This window comes from Pteropus vampyrus, unplaced genomic scaffold, assembly GCF_000151845.1.
Source record: "Pteropus vampyrus isolate Shadow unplaced genomic scaffold, Pvam_2.0 Scaffold1000000276, whole genome shotgun sequence".
Classification (NCBI taxonomy): Eukaryota; Metazoa; Chordata; class Mammalia; order Chiroptera; family Pteropodidae; genus Pteropus; species Pteropus vampyrus.
The window spans coordinates 1-17080 of record NW_011914678.1 but is presented as its reverse complement, the minus strand read 5'-3'; the positions used below and the strand labels follow the sequence as shown (position 1 = coordinate 17080).

The following is a 17080-nucleotide window of genomic DNA, read 5'->3' as shown; positions in this document are numbered from 1 at the left end:
TGACCCCCATGTGAATTTTACCAGCTGTTTGCTTGATCTCCACGTGATTCCTTACTGATTTCTAAGTGATTTTCTGGTGATTTCCACCCTATTCCTCTTCCACTATTTTCAAACAAATGTTTTCAAAACTCGTCTCATAAATTCTTATTTTTAACATTCAGCATTGGTCTTTAAGCAATTCCTTGTCCACAGTAAGGGCCAAAGGTCTGCATTAAAGAATAGTGCAGGAGTCCCACATGAAGCCGTTCCGAGTGATACTCACTATGAGTCAGCAGTTTTGCTAAAATACAGCAAAATGGTGCATGCAGTTTACAACGCTCTAAAGTAGCTTCGTCAAGGAGACTCAGCCTCCAAATATGAAAGCACTTAATGTTTGACAGCAGCTTCCATTGCATTCAACCAGGTTGCCTGACTACGGATGAAACCAAAGGCCAGTTCTCTAACAACAGTGGTCTGTTAACCTATGCCGCCATCCTCAAGAGAACCTTCTCATTCAGACACGATCTTTCGATTGAAGGGCCATCATGTGCTATGTTCCACAGACGCTATCATTTTCTCAGTGGTTATCTCAATTTTACCAAAAAAATTGAGAAGCGTAACTCAAAAGTGAGGGCTGCACCATCAATCCACTATCACGTGACTTGCTGTGATGCCCTCAGGCCTGTCTCTTAACTGTCATGTGAATCCCTCAGGGAAGCCTCGTGAGTATCACGAGAGTCCCTAATGCTTGGTATGGCAATTCCAGGAGACTTCCACCTCACTTTTCTCTGCTAAGCTAAAATAAGCCTTTTCAGAACAAGTTGATGGGAGAGCCTCAATGTCAATATCTCAGTTTCCTTTTTTTTCGTGGTTAAGTCAGTACCTCTCAGAATCTGTAGTCTGGGTTTGGTATAGAGAAATTCTGAGTTAGCCGTTCTTTCCGCCATCAAGTGGTGCCCACCCAATTACTCAGCATTTTTTCTACGTAGAGAAATATGGCAGCTATGATCAACTGCTATCCATTCTCTGCCTCATAGCACACTCAGGCTTAATTATCAATACCGCCAATGTGCGACTGCTTCTCCTACAAACATAAGGCAGTTTTCCTGACAAACAGACAAAACTAGAGGTGAAGTAAACATCATAGACTGACCGCATATTGATGACTCCAAATGAGACTTGTAATGAGGACATGACTTTCAATTGGAGGACAGTGAGTAGGCTGTCTCATCCACGTTATGCTCCAAGTAGACTAATGACTTCTCAGTGTCGATGTGAATTTTCTCAGTGACATGCATTAGACATGAAAAATGGAGCACTGCATCATCCTCCATTGTGAGGATATGGATTGGTGACAGGTTCCCAAGGTACAAGGCTTATCTTTACTTAACAAAAAGTAGAAGGGAGTCTGAGGCCCAAAGCACTAAGCCCGTCCTCTCTGAAAACTAGTAGATAGGAGAACTTTACCCAAAGGACAAGCCTGTACTCATGTAAATTGAGTCTAATCAGGAAACCTAGGACCTTGTCTCCAGCCTCTATTTTCTATTAGGAACCAGGGTGCCGATCTTGGTTTTGCATTTCCAATCCCTACCCTTATTTTCCAGAAGTAGATCTGTGAAAGTAGCCCACAGCATTTCTGCCTACTTTCTCAGACATAGACTGAAATGGTGATGTAAGCCCAAGTTCCAAGCCCGTCTCATTAACATGTAGACTCTAAAGAACCAAATAATGAACCAAGCAGAAACATACTCGCAGATACAGAAATCTAACTAAGCCTTGCCAGATGGGAACGGAGTGGGGGGCATTGGGATGCTGTGTGAAAAAGCAGAACTTAAGTTACGGGGTTGTAATGCCTGTGGTGGGAATGTGGTCAGTTGCATTGTAATAACTAAGTACAGTGCCAGGCGGCTACCAGTCTGATCCGCGAGATCACTTTGTAAAGGAAACAAATGTCTTACCAGTAGGTTCTGCTCCTTAAACTCTTCGACACTAATAACGAGAGCCAACTGTAACTGCAAAATTAAAAATAATCAAAATAAATTAGGAATTCTCGTGTTTCCCCATGAAATTCACATACACAATTAGCTTTAGCTCTAGCTCCATCCTCATTTCACACACCTTGTCCAATGTGAGGACACCTCTGTAAATACATAGAATCCTAAAATCTTCACACTTGGGCCCTTCTCTCTCTCTCTCTCTCTCTCTCTCTCTCTCTCTCTCTCTCTCTCTCTCTCTTTTTTTTCTTTGCTTTTCTTTCTGTTCACTCCTACCTATACTTGTGGTGGACAGAAATTATAGAAGGGCAAGCGTGGCAGGATTGAGCTGAAGAAACGAGTATATGGCTGAGATGGCCTCAAGGAAAAAGGGCCGTCTGCATTGCCGATGTCAGCCGTGGGGAGCCTGTTGCTTTTGTCAGCAGAGAAGTACAGGCGGTGGAAGGATGACCAGAGGCCTCACTTCCCTGGTTGGTAGTACTTCCTTGGCTGCAAATGGCACTCGCACCTGGCCTCTGCGGAGAGCCCCCGGGCCTAGGTCTGAGCGCCAGAGCCCACGCCATCGGAGTGATGCATGCAGTCAAAGATCCCTGCCAGTTCTCAGCTCCCGGCTGCAGAGTCACACCATAGCCCTCTCCTACCGCTGTCTAGCAGCCTTTGCCCTCAGGTGCCCACGTTTCAGCGGGCGAGACATGTCAGAGAGTGCCCGGAGGTGACACAAATGAGCCCGATTCCCAAGGGACTTCAAGGGACCGAGTAATCCACGACCCTCCAGAGGGACCATCCTGAAGTCCAGCAGGACACCAACACGGCCCTCACACCACAAGGGCTGCCCCCCCAGAGACTGACACCAGGTTTTCTTTCCCCTCCTCGGGGGACTGACAAGCTTCCTCGCGTCCGGTATCATCCATTCACCGGCGGCTCCGGTGACCACCTTCGGTGCACACGGGAGAAAGGAAACAAAATCCTAACCCAGAAACCGAACCCGAAACACAGAACCAGAAATGTCCACTCGGCCCCAGGAGCACAAATTGGGACTCGGCTTCAGATCCACGTGTAGGGATTGTCAGCTTTTCCCTACACCCTTGGCAGTGATAGTGGCATGCTGCCCCACACGCCCTTCCTGTTCTGTGTGGTGCACCTCTCCTGGCAGCAGCTCTTCCCATCAGGCCCCTCTCAAACAAGCCCCAGCCTGACTCCGGAAGAGGAGTCACCTCTCAGCAGGGAGCGTTCCCGTGGTCCCAGAGGGTAGTACTCTTTATCAAAAGAATGATGTTTCTTTGCTGGAAAGCCCCGACATACAGAGTCCCGTGTGCAAACACGCTCACACCTGACTTTTCTGTACCGACATTCATGGCCCTGGGTACTGCACCTAGTTCATCTCGTCCCACGGGATGCCCCATAGGTTTCATTGTCTTCAACCGAGTACACGAAGTTAAGTTGCGTTTCCCAGCCTCTGGTGGTGAAATCATACTGGAGGGATAGCTATGCTGTCGTTCTGTTTGGTCTGGGGTTTTACTTTTGTTTCTGAAAGCTCCTGGTCCTTCTTGTTATTAAAATTATTTTTAGGTAAGATTTTTCCACCCCAATATTCCATTTAAACACAACAGTGATCCCCCATGCGAGTAAGTAGTTGGTTCAATTGTTGTCTTCCTTGCCTGCGAAAAGAAAGTTCTACCTTCGATGATGGGGGACTCCCTCCGATTCTTGAGTTGTCCTTCTCATGCTCATGCTTTCAAGCAGTGTTGTTAGTATTATTTTTTTCATTCTGAATTTATCTACTTCTGGTCTTTTGCTGGCCATAGCAGTCAGGAAATGACGATGCAAGCTAGAGGCACTCTGTCTTCCTTTCGGAATCTGTTGAAGGGATGCCGGATGCGTCTCATTTTCACCTTTGGCCATCTGTCCTATGGGATTGCTTCAGCATCATTTGCATTTGAATGAGAGCAGCTGCCATCCTCCCGGGATTCCTTGTAGACAGGCCAGTGGTGTTATCTGGTGGTTATCTGGAGTCCCGGACAGCTGGCGGAACCTACAGTTGGACCTGGGCAATACCCTTCCCATCACCTTCTCTCCCCTCTGCGGAATGTGCATGTCTCCCCTTTGTTCCCATGCCAGAGAATGCTCCAGGACACAATATTGTGGTGCGCCTGTGTGGATGGAAAGTGGAACGGAATGTGGTGAAGGGCCTCGTATCAAATTGGAAGATTCCGGAGGGCAGGGGCGGGAGACGATGGCTTTTTCTGGACCACGAAGATGAGTCTTAGAAGTAAGTGTCCTTCATTAATAAGCCAGGCCACTAGGCGTCTGGAGAGGGCTGCCTCTCACTTTGGGAGCTGGCCATCGTGTGAGTGTGGGGTACGCTCTGGATCACATCTGGAAAGTCCCGAGGGAGTCAGGACCAAGCAGTACCTTCACATATTTCTCCTGTGACTCCCCCCACCACCAACCTTCACATAATTCACCGATGGCTTTGAATGTATCCTGTCCTGGCCTCAGGAGAAAGGGAAGCCTTTGAGGATGTAATCGACAGCATCCCCCGGAATGAAGATGGAAATAGGCAGAGAAAACAAGCAGCATGCTGCTCTCCATGTGCGTAAAGTAACATGGCCCTCCACCATCTGGAACAAATATTGGTCCTTGAACATTACAGGAGGCCAGAGAATTCTGCACATGCAAACTACGAGGCCCCCAAAACCAGTCGTGCTGAAGGGAAAATTACAAAGCTTGTTAAATAAATACTTGGTGGCAAACACACTCAACCTCATCATTCAGTTTTCACGCGCTGCATGCCGTCCTTTCCGGGCCATAAATATTTAATGAAGGGCTGCCCTAGGAAGCTATTTAAAAATTAGGGGTGGGGTATCTTCGTTCTATATAAAGCCTGTCTTTCCCGGTACTGTTCAGATGGCCCCAGGCTTCTGAGGTATCCAGCAGACTCCAGACATGGCTACGACCGGCGCATCGACCGGTAAGTTCCCATTAAATTTCAGCACCGTGGGTAAATCATCCAAACGTCATGACGTTTTCCAGATTGAAAGAAAATATAAAATGCCGTCATGACTGGAGGGCTACATCTTGCAGGGCTATGTTTCCTAAGGAAGGAAATTGAGAGAGTCGTGGACATTGTCTCCTTGAAAGCAAAAAGAAAAATAAAAAAACTAGAGGGTTAGCCACGTTTCCCATCATCATCTCTTCTACCGAACATGTTATGGTTAAAATACAACCGGTAGAAAATAGTTCGTGGATTGTTAATGTTGTATACTTAATTCATAAAATTTTATACATACTTCCATCCAATCAAAAAAAAAAAAACTTCCTTAAAATGTTCGATGGTTTCTTTTCAATTTCAATCATATCCCCTTTACTGTAACTTTTGGCTCGCCTATTGGTTTGCTTACCATTTTGCAGATTCTTCGTGCGTGACGATCGTCCCTTCTAAAAGGCGGAAGTAACTTTCTTTTCTCAGGGCAATTTCTGGTGTGTTTCTCGGTTACCCATGTAAAGCAGTGCTTAGAATTCACATTTTTCACAGGCATGAGATGAAGGACAGGGCTAGTACCACCCCCACCTGACAGTGTTGATATGGAAACTGGCCTCACCCATCTTCATTCTCTCCGATAGGCACATTCCCTCGAGGATCTCGCAGAAGGAGAATTGTTCTGAAGCCCCATCAGAAGGAGGCTCTGTACACATTGTTTCAACAGAACCCCTACCCCGGTATAACTACCAGAACACAACTGGCCCAAGAAATTGGCTTACCAGAATCCAGAATCCAGGTAGGCTGGAGTTTCTTGTTTATGTTGTCTCAGGGTCAATTTGTAGACAGAATCTGGGCCAAGTAGTTGGAAGTCACTCCATAGGTTCAGCTAGTGTGCTAGAAGACGTATTTGCCTTCTTCTGTCATGACGTGTGGAGAAGGAAAGAACACAAAATTATAATGAGAATGCCATGTAGAAGGAGAACGTTCTCAGCTCAGGAGTGCCCCGCCGCCCGTGTGATAGTTTCCAATAAGCCACGGGCTGCAGGGAATTCAATTTCAGGGGAGAAGATGTATTTCTGCCCCCTAATACATCCCTCCTGGTCATTTGAGACAGACTTTCCTCCAGTTCTTGTAATGAACGTGCATTCCTTAGAAGCAGGTAGATGTAGGTGGCCCAAGGGAATCAGTGCTTTGGTGGATGGCCCACGAGACCAGGATGGATTGGGGTGGCTGTGCCGTGGCTCTTGCCTTCTATGCCTGGCCTCCCAGTCATTTTTTGTTCTGAAGCCCAACCCTCTGATTAGTTTCCAAGTAAGTCAGTAATGAAACGGAGGTCAAAGATCGAGTGCCTGGGGCCTTGGAACAGTTCAATAGGTATCAGAAGTCTTTCCCTAGACACATTTTGTTTGGAGGTATCAAACTGACCACAGCAAATGCTCAAGACCGATGTAAAAGTAGACCGCCCTTCCGTCCCCACTAATAGGGAATGACACACAGTGGTCCGTTGCTTAGGAGAGAGACTAACCTTTGAAAGGTCGGTATTGGTTACAGTCGATCCTCTGCAGCTAGGAGGGGCTTTGGAATGAATTCAGTAAGAGGTTCCTGGACATGAGGACTTCCCCGGCAGCACGAGTGGGCCATTTGGGTCCTCCTGTTTCAGTGCCGTTTCCTCAGGGACTCCGCCCAGTGCGCTGTGTGTCAGAAAACAGCTTCACCTGTGTGGACCTCGTAGAGGCGAGGAAGCGATAACCACACAATACCAGGCCTTGACCCCCTTCGAGGGGAGGCATGAGGAGGAAGAGAGAGCACAGGAGAGGACGGGGATAGAGAGGCAGAAACCGAGCTAGAGACATAGGGACGGGGTCTGAGGGAAAGACAGATGGACGCAACGGCACAGATACTTTCAGAGTCAGAGGTACAGACACAGGGAGCAAAATCGTGAGAGTTGGAAGACAGAGGGAGCTGGAAGGAGAGGGCATGACAGCGAGATCCCTCTGCCATGGAGAGCCAGCAACACTGTTTCCACAACATTGTCAGGGCTATTGCGTATGGGTCCCAGGGAGATCACCGAGGAAGAAATGATGACTTGGTTCTTCATTGCAGATGCTGTGCTCGGTCAGCTTTGGTGCTCTCATCTGGAGGTAAACGCTTTGTCTTTTGCAAACCAGTGCACCTTTGGAGGATAGCTATTCCCACTGGGAGCAGACAGCCGGTTTCGGGATTTCTTTACTTGGATTTCCTGCGCGCGCGCGCGCACGCGCGTGTGTGTGTGTGTGTGTGTGTGTGTGTGTGTGTGTGTGTGCATGCGTGTTGGTCGGTTTCTTTAGTTTTACTCACTTTAGTCGATATTCAGGACCACTGGGGCAAATATGGCATGATGAGTGAGTCTTCCTTTTCCACCTAGGTTTGGTTTCAGAACCAGAGAAGAAGGCATTTGAAGCAGAGCCGATTGCGGTCCACAGCTTCCCTAAAGGAAAGGCAGTGCCACTCAGAGGAGCAGCCTCCAAGTGGGGCTCCAGGTGAGGACACGGCTTTCAAAATGCGTGCCCCAAGAGGGCCTTTTTGAGATGAGAATGTCTCTTTTGTTTGCTGCCAAAAGTTCTGCCTCCATTGCTTAGGATGGGGACCATGCTATTCACATCTGACCCTGCTCGTCCTCCTGAGAGGGACACCTTGACTGGCAAAAAGGCTTAGATCCTTCTGGGCCTGAATGCGCCAGAATGTGCAGAGACTTATTTTTCACCAACTCGAGGGTTTCATCCAAGAGTTAACTGGAATTAGTCGATGAGTCCTATCAGAGAGCAAGTACTCACACGCACGCAGACACACATGCACTCCAATAACTGTTTTTGCATTGACTGTGCCTTGTCTCCTAATCCCTCTTTTTTCTTTTTCTTTTTCCGTCTAGTATGCATCGCCAAAGAAGCCAGGAGAAAGCGGACACCCATATCGCCATCGCAACGCTGTGTGCTCATTCAAGCTTTTGAAAAGAACAGATTCCCCAGCATCGTGACCAGGGAAGACCTGGCTCGACGAACGGGCATTCCAGAATGCAGAATTCAGGTACGTTGTCAGTGCGGGCACACGAAAGGCCTCATGTCATCGGTTCATTGACCCCTGAGAGGATGTTGCACGGAAGTGGGCTCTTTGGTGTTATCCTCCCGATCCTCCAGGAGACAGTGTGGGTAGCCTGGAAAGCCCGGCCGTATAGAAGAGAGTGTGCCTGAATGAAGCATTTCCACATCAGATTGGGGGCGGCACACAGGCCTGTAGAAACAGCATCAGGAGAAAAGTTAGGAAATGGCAAAGTTCGAGGAGAGTCTGTCAGTCAGGGAGGGCTTCTGGAGTTCAGCAATGCTGTCTTTGTAGCCCAGACGTCTCTTTCTTATGAGTGAGGACAGTGTCCTGGCTGTGGTCCCATGCTTGCCTTCACCCAGGGCCCCAGTGACCTGATCCTAAAACAGAAACTGTTCCTGAGCCACTGCTCACCACACCCCACCCCGGAGGACCTCATCAACTCAGGTCGTTGGCCTGATCCTGGGTCGGAGGTGGACACACCACCAGCCCTAGTTGAGAATGGTTGTTCCCAGTAGCTCTAGAAATTTTGACCCGGGATGTGTGCATTTCCATGCAAGTTGATACGTACACGGAGGCACAGTCTTTCCAAGACTCTTTGGGATCTGAGAATGGAAACATTGTTTCCACGGGAAGCCCAGGCCCTGTGTTTTCTGTGGTCTCCTTAGACGGAGCACAGTCGCATCCTGATCAGGAGAGTTCAGGTAGCAGGCCAATATCATATCCAGATGTTTTTCAACTGGACTCGCTGACTGCCTGTTTCTCAACCATCCTCGGAGAGCAGGCTTTTAGGCATACCGAGTGCACACGTGGATGGAAGGAATGTGTCTCCTGACATCTCCGAGTGAGAAAGGACACCTTAGTCACAGAAGTTGATTGTTCTTAGGTCGGCCTGACGGCCACCCGCTGACAGGAAAGAATCTGGTTGGCATGCAGGCACGCCTGAGGACCTGAGGGATTCAGGATAGAGGCGTGGAGGCGTCCTCTAACCACGCTCCGTAAAACGGATGCTGCGGTGGCATTAAGGCATCAGCTGCCAGGAAAGAAGTGGGCAAGGAATGGAGGAGGCAGCATGTGGAGCATGGAGGGCCGTCATTGTAGCCAATCGGTGTGGGATCCACTCTCGCCACGTATCCACAGTTGCCCTTGAGTTGCTTCTTTTTCAAGAGTATCAGATTAAGGCTACGAATTGAATTCCCCAGGGCTGAGGCTCAGCCGGCATTTCTCTCGGCCTGGCAGATCAGGGGCATTAGAGCTGGACTCACTTCTCTTGGTGTTTATGTCTCCCTCTTCTTGTCCTAGGTCTGGTTTCAGAATCGAAGAGCTCGGCATCCTGGGCAGAGCACGCATGGGCCCCTGAATGCCCTGGCAGTAGGCGTTGACCACGAGCCTTCGCAGCCTCCTCCGCCGGTCCCAAGCTGCTCCCCGGCTGCACTCAACAGCTCTCCTCATTGTCCTCCCATTGATCCTGTAGACGACATCCAGACATTTGCTGTGGCGGCAGCTCCGCCTCTCGCCTCTGCTGTCCTTGTTCCCGGGGTTCCCTCGGGTGGCTGTGCGGTCCGGTCACTGAGGGACACAGTGGCCCAGGACATGCAGGCTGTGTGGGGAAGAGAGCACTCTCATCCTTCTCGGATACCTGCGAATCACTTGTCAGCAGGACTGGCTCTGGGAGAGTGTCTCTCATTTACTCACAGTCCTCTGTGGCCCCCACACCGAATCCAGAGCCAGGGGCACAGCGGAAGCACAGGCATGGCTGCTCCGCCTTTGTCAGATGGCCCTATGCAGAGGTGCGTACAAGGGTCAAAGGTGGTCGCGGCCAGAGCAGAGATGTGGGAAGGGTCAGTTCTGCAGCCTGCACATGCTAGCCCCTTTCCTGACGATTCTCTGGAGCTCTTAGACGAACTCCTCTCGACCCCCGAGCTTCAGGACCAGGGGAAAGCTTTGCTCAGTGGATATCCCCAGGAAGAGGAGCCTGAAGGATTTCTGGAATCACCCCTCACTGAGGAAGAATATCAGGCTCTGCTCGACATGCTGTAAAGGTGACTCGGGGCTCAGCTTTAGGAGTGTAGTGGTGTCCTTCTCCCAACCTTGACTTCGTCCTGCCTTCCAGCGGGGAGAGATCCAGCGTGACCGCGAGGAGCGAGATGCGGAAACACTCATCATGTCCTAGAGCAGGACCATGGCTGGAAGGCGCAGCCGCCTCTGCAAAGCCTTAGAGGTGTTTCCTCTCTTTCTTGCTGGTGGCATTTGATAGCCTCCGTGACAGTGGCTAAGACCCACAGTACCTCCAGAGGCACCGTTGGCACCAGAGCGCAGGTGCCCTCCCCAAAGCTTGACTAATGCGATAATTTGCCATGAGGATCCTGACCTGCTCTCTGCCACGGCCACCAACAGGTCTGTCTGGGTTACCCAGGACTGGTGGCAGAAACCGCGCCCAGAGAATGGGCCGTCAGCAACTGTTTCCCTAGTGTATGTTTTCTGGCATTGGAAAGACAATCCCGCGAATAGGTGGGTACACCTACAAGGTGTAGGGATGTTACCGGTCTTGGGCGTGTCAATCTAAGACGGTGAGGTTTGACTCAAGCTGTAAGGGTGGGAACAGACAATGACACATCTCACAGGTCTCTGCTCGTGAATGGTGGATTGTGAGGTTAAGTCCATAATCCCATGGGATGCGTACATGTGATTTTGCCTCGGATCATTGAAGGCATACAGCTTCAGGAGGGTGATGGTCATCGACCGGCTCAAAGCCATCATTCGGAGACTAGTATGGGTCTCGTACCTTCCAGCATTCTAGCGTGTTGGTATGTGTGTCCATGAATAGCTACCCATAATTGTTCAAATGGGTTTTGGGAAGAGAGGGAAGGTCCTGTCTGACACTGCTGGTTGCCCAACTTCATCTGTGTCTCCTCCCTTCCTTTTAGCTGTGCCTTGGAAAAATGCCTTTTGGAATTTTAAGTAGAATAAAATTGGTAGAATAAAAAGATATTTGAAAACTCATTGCGGCTTCTGGGTTGTCATTTGGTGGCCTCGCCTTCTTCCTGGTCCCTCTTGCAATTGTTCAGAGGTTTGCCACGCCCCGCTTTGCCACGACCCTGAGCGAAGAACATCAGGGTACCCAAGCCCAGTCTCCAGCCCCTATCTACAGACCCCCCTAATTGCTATCTCTGGGACCTCCCGCAGTCAACAACCTTAAAATTGTTTCTGGGTGACATGCAAGGTTTCCGGCAGAGTATGTGTTTGATACGTGAGGGCCGGGTCTATCCAGACACGATCTGTGCTCCTAGATCGTACGCAGCAATGGTCATATCAACTCCTTGTGCCGACTCCAGCCTCTGAGAAAAAGACCTCTCCCCCTCTCCATCGGTCTATCTCTCTTTTTTTTTTCTATTACTTTCACAATTGGGTTTTTCTCTAGACCCTCTTTGTTGTTTCATGAACACACACATACACACACCCCAAAGAGAAACGCACACACAGAGGCACTAACACTCACACAGAGAAACATATACCTCCTACGATGGGAACAGACACAACTGACCTATAGAAAATAGCAAAAATTAAAAAGTAGAAAGCTAAGTCAAATGTCAGTAATGCCATCGTCCCTTTCCCTGGATATTTTATTATTATGCAAGTTCATGTCCTAGTATGCTTCAGGAGAAGAGTTTGTGGACCCATTGAATACATGCCCGTGGTTCTAACACTTGTTTCCACAGAGTGTGAAAGTGTTAAGAGATAATTCTGACTTATTTTCCTTAACATCACACCCGTTGTGTCCATGCGGTATGGCGCACGTTATAAGATTTCACTTTCCTTTAAAGCCGAGTGGAGGCATATCCCATTATACACGTCCCACAATTTCATTACCCAGTCGTGTACGGATGAGCACTTAGGTGGCTACTGTAAATAACGCTGCCGTGTACTGAGGAGTGCATATTTCTTTTCGAATTGGTGTTTTGGTGATCTCAGTTAATACTCATAACTGGAAAGATTGGGTCATGAGGTGGCTTCCTTTTTGTGTGTGTGTGAGGAACCCCCGTACTTTCTTTCCATGGTGGCTGCACCAAATTGCAGTTCCATCGACAGCAAGTTAAAGTTCCCTTTTCTCCATATCCACACCAACACTTGTTGTGTGTTAACTTTTTGACGATATCCATTTTGGTAAGTGAGAAGTAACCTCTCTTTGAGGGTATTATGCTAAATGAAATAGTTCAGACAGAAAAAGACAGTCACCGTGTAATCTCACTAACGGTTAGACTCTAAAGGAGCAAATGAATGAACCAAACAGGAACACACAGATACAGAAATCCAATCGAGCCTCGCCAGATGGGAATGAGGTGGGGATCTGTAACGGATCTTTAGAGGACGTGGCACACGGTCACAAGACATTTTTGGTAGGAAAAATCGTCGATGGAAGTCCATGGCCCACGACCCAGTCCTATGCTCGAACTCAGGTAAGTGGTATGAATGTTTGAATACACAACACCATGCCAGTCTCATTGACAGGGTATGCTCGAGGGTAAAACGTTTCAAAAACTGAAGCCTAATACGTTGTAAGAGGTAAGGGGAAAACCTACAGCCACAGCCATAAGACAAATCACCTGGTCGACACCTGATTGCTGCAGGTTCTTCCTTGATCCCCTGGTAAATCCCTCTGGGTATTCACTTGACCTCCCTGTAGTACCCTGAAGACAACACGAGATTTTTAGGTGATTTACACATTCTTCTTCTTCTCTTATCATCAAACGATCGTTTTCAAAACATGTCTCATAAACTCTTAGTTTCAATATTTCAGCAATGAGTCTTTGGCCTTAAGCAATTTCTTCTTGACAGAAGTAGCCGAAGGTACACTTTCGAAAATAGCGGGGATCTCCTACCAGACTGTTAAAGGTTATACTCACAATGACTCAGCATTTTTACAATAGTACAGCAAAATGACGCCTGCTTTTTACACGGCCCTGAAGTAGCTACGTCAAGTTGAATCAGCCTCCAAACATCAATGCAGTTAATGTTCGACCGCAGCTTCCATTACCTTCAATCAGGTTGCCTGACAGGTGAAACCTAAGGCCAAATGTCTAACAACAATTGTCTGTTAGCCTATAACGCCGTCGTCAAGCAAACATTCTCATGCAGACATGACCTTTCGATTGAAGGGCCATTAGGTAGCTAAGTTACACAGATGCTATCATTTCCTCAGTGGTTATCTCAAGTTTACCAAGGAATGGAGAAGGGTAACTCAAAAGGGAGTGTCACACCATCATCTGACTATCATGTGATTCCCTCTGATGCCCTCAGGCCTGTCTCTTGACGGTCACATGAATCCCGCAGAAAAGCCTCGTGAGTATCGCGAGAATCCCTAGCTCTTGGTACGAGATTTCCAGGCGACTTCCACTTCACTTTCCTCTACTAGGCTAAAATAAGCCTATTCAGAACATGTTGATGGAACAGCCTCAGTTTGAATATCTCAATTGTATTTCCTTGGTGGTTGAGCCAGTCCCTCTCAGAATTTGTAGTGTGAGGTTTGAAATAGAGAAATTTCTAAGCACCGGTTCTTTTTGTAATGAAGAGGTATCCTCACAATAACTCAACATTTATCCTACTATAAAGCAATCTGGCAGCTATGGTTTCCACCGCTATCCATTCGCTGCCTCACAGCATACTCGGGCTCAATTATGAACGCAGCCAATTTGCGTCATCTGCCTCTACTGACATAGGCAGTTTTCATGACAGTGAAAGTAAATAGAATTAAAGATCAGTGACTTCCGGCATATACCATAGATTCAAATTAGATTTATAATGTGGGCACGAATTTCAATTGGAAGACAGATAGGAGGCTGTCTTGGCCAACTTCTGCTCCAGGTAGACCAATGACTTTTCAATGTTAATGTGAATTTTCTCAGTGATATGCTTTTGACGCGGCAAAGCATATCACTGCATTATCTTTCCTTGTGACGTATGGATTGGTTATTCGGGACCAAAGCACAAGGCCTGTCTTTTCCTAACAAAAAGTAGAAGAGAGAGTGTGACCCAAAGCATCAGCCTATCCTCTATGAAAACAAGTAGATTCGCGAACTTAATCCAAAGGGCAAACCTGTCTTCATGTAATTTGAGTCTTATCCAGATACTTTGAACCTTATTTCTGCTTCTTTTTCCTGTTAGAAAACTGGGTGATGACCTTGGTTTTGCATTTCCAATCCCTATCTCTATTTCCGGACAGTACATCTGAGAAATTAGCCTACAGCATCTCTTCCTACTTTCTCCGAGTTACACTGAAATGGTGGCGTAAGCCCCAATTCCACGCCTGTTTTCTGTGATCAAATGTTACCTGGAGAACTGGCTTAACGTAGAAGCCTTATTTTTGGAAGAAAAAATAAAACAGATGCTGTAGAAACCTGAACCAAGCCTGTACCAATAAAGGAAGTATTTTAACACAGGGCCACAGCATCAAGATCATCCAATTGGTAACAATATCCAATTTGTAGACCTAGGCCAACAAACATCCAGACTGGCTTCTGCTTCCTGAAATTATAGTGAACACGTTGGCCTACAGAATCAAGCTGTTCTCTCCTAGAAAAAGGAAAATGAAGGACTCGGCACAGAGTGTCCTCTCTTTAAAGTATACATGATAGTAATTGGGCCGAATACACAAATCTGTATAATCGTAACAGTACATTCAGCACAAACTGGTTCCACATCACCATTTTTCCTTTTATACAATTATTGAAAGGTGACCATACCTTACAGTATCAAGCCTTTCCTCTGGTGATAGAACATACTTTGGGCACTAAGACACCTGGATCAAAGCCTGAAGTGTTTTTGTAACTTACTCAAATGAAGAGCCTGGAAACACTGCCAAGCATTGCTTTTATTTACAAGAAGTAGAGTGCAGACAGGAAATACAGAATCTAGCCTAAATTTACTTAATAAATCTTTAGATAGGAGATGTGGCACACAGTAACAAGACCTTCCTGGTAGGAAAAAATGTCGATGGAAGTCCATGGCCCAGGACCCATTCCTCTGCTGGAACTCGGGTAAATTGTGTGGACGGCGGTCTCATTTACAGAGTACGCTCGAAAGCAAAACATTTCAAAAATGAAGCCTGATTCGATGTAAGACATAAGGTGAAAACCTACAGCCACAGCGACAAGACTAGTCACTTGGTAGACACCAGATTCCTGCAGGTGCTTTCTTGATCCCCTCGTGAATCCCTCCAGGTATTCACTTGACCTCCCTGTAATGCCCTGATGATTACTATTTTTCCGGTGATTTCCACCATCCTCCTCTTCCCGTATCCTCAAACAAGTGTTTCCAAAACACATCTCAGAAGCTCTTATTTTCACTATTTCAGCATTGAGTCATCAGCCTTGAAGCAATTTCTTCTCGACATTAGCAGCCTAAGGTTCACCTTCAAGAATAGCGTGGATCTCCCAACATAACAGTTAAAGCTTCGACTCACAATGACTCAGCATTTTGCTATAGTACAACAAAATGGCGCTGACAGTTTACAACGCTCAATAGTAGCTTCATCAAGCAGACTCAGCCTCCAAATGTCAATGCAGTTAATGTTCGACAACAGCTTCCATTGCCTTCAAGCAGGTTGCCTGACTACAGATGAAACCAAAGGCCAGTTCTCTAACAACAGTGGTCTGTTAACCTATGCCGCCATCCTCAAGAGAACCTTCTCATTCAGACACGATCTTTCGATTGAAGGGCCATCATGTGCTATGTTCCACAGACGCTATCATTTTCTCAGTGGTTATCTCAATTTTACCAAAAAAATTGAGAAGCGTAACTCAAAAGTGAGGGCTGCACCATCAATCCACTATCACGTGACTTGCTGTGATGCCCTCAGGCCTGTCTCTTAACTGTCATGTGAATCCCTCAGGGAAGCCTCGTGAGTATCACGAGATTCCCTAATGCTTGGTATGGCAATTCCAGGAGACTTCCACCTCACTTTTCTCTGCTAAGCTAAAATAAGCCTTTTCAGAACAAGTTGATGGGAGAGCCTCAATGTCAATATCTCAGTTTCCTTTTTTTTCGTGGTTAAGTCAGTACCTCTCAGAATCTGTAGTCTGGGTTTGGTATAGAGAAATTCTGAGTTAGCCGTTCTTTCCGCCATCAAGTGGTGCCCACCCAATTACTCAGCATTTTTTCTACGTAGAGAAATATGGCAGCTATGATCAACTGCTATCCATTCTCTGCCTCATAGCACACTCAGGCTTAATTATCAATACCGCCAATGTGTGACTGCTTCTCCTACAAACATAAGGCAGTTTTCCTGACAAACAGACAAAACTAGAGGTGAAGTAAACATCATAGACTGACCGCAAATGAGACTTGTTATGAGGACATGACTTTCAATTGGAGGACAGTGAGTAGGCTGTCTCATCCACGTTATGGTCCAAGTAGACTAATGACTTCTCAGTGTCGATGTGAATTTTCTCAGTGACATGCATTAGACATGAAAAATGGAGCACTGCATCATCCTCCATTGTGAGGATATGGATTGGTGACAGGTTCCCAAGGTACAAGGCTTATCTTTACTTAACAAAAAGTAGAAGGGTGTCTGAGGCCCAAAGCACTAAGCCCGTCCTCTCTGAAAACTAGTAGATAGGAGAACTTTACCCAAAGGACAAGCCTGTACTCATGTAAATTGAGTCTAATCAGGAAACCTAGGACCTTGTCTCCAGCCTCTATTTTCTATTAGGAACCAGGGTGCCGATCTTGGTTTTGCATTTCCAATCCCTACCCTTATTTTCCAGAAGTAGATCTGTGAAAGTAGCCCACAGCATTTCTGCCTACTTTCTCAGACATAGACTGAAATGGTGATGTAAGCCCAAGTTCCAAGCCCGTCTCATTAACGTGTAGACTCTAAAGAACCAAATAATGAACCAAGCAGAAACATACTCGCAGATACAGAAATCTAACTAAGCCTTGCCAGATGGGAACGGAGTGGGGGGCATTGGGATGCTGTGTGAAAAAGCAGAACTTAAGTTACGGGGTTGTAATGCCTGTGGTGGGAATGTGGTCAGTTGCATTGTAATAA

At 47.1% G+C, this 17080-nt stretch overlaps 1 protein-coding gene across 1 annotated transcript; it reads left to right on the top strand.

Moving 5' to 3' along the window:
• Window positions 1–4450: 4450 nt before the first annotated feature.
• On the top strand, window positions 4451–10071 carry LOC105311120 (double homeobox protein 4-like). The gene is made up of 5 exons (XM_011387147.1): window positions 4451–4565; window positions 5598–5752; window positions 7361–7475; window positions 7865–8019; window positions 9334–10071. The coding sequence occupies exons 1-5, from the start codon at window positions 4451–4453 to the stop codon at window positions 10069–10071; spliced, it is 1278 nt and encodes a 425-aa protein (XP_011385449.1).
• Window positions 10072–17080: the final 7009 nt, after the last annotated feature.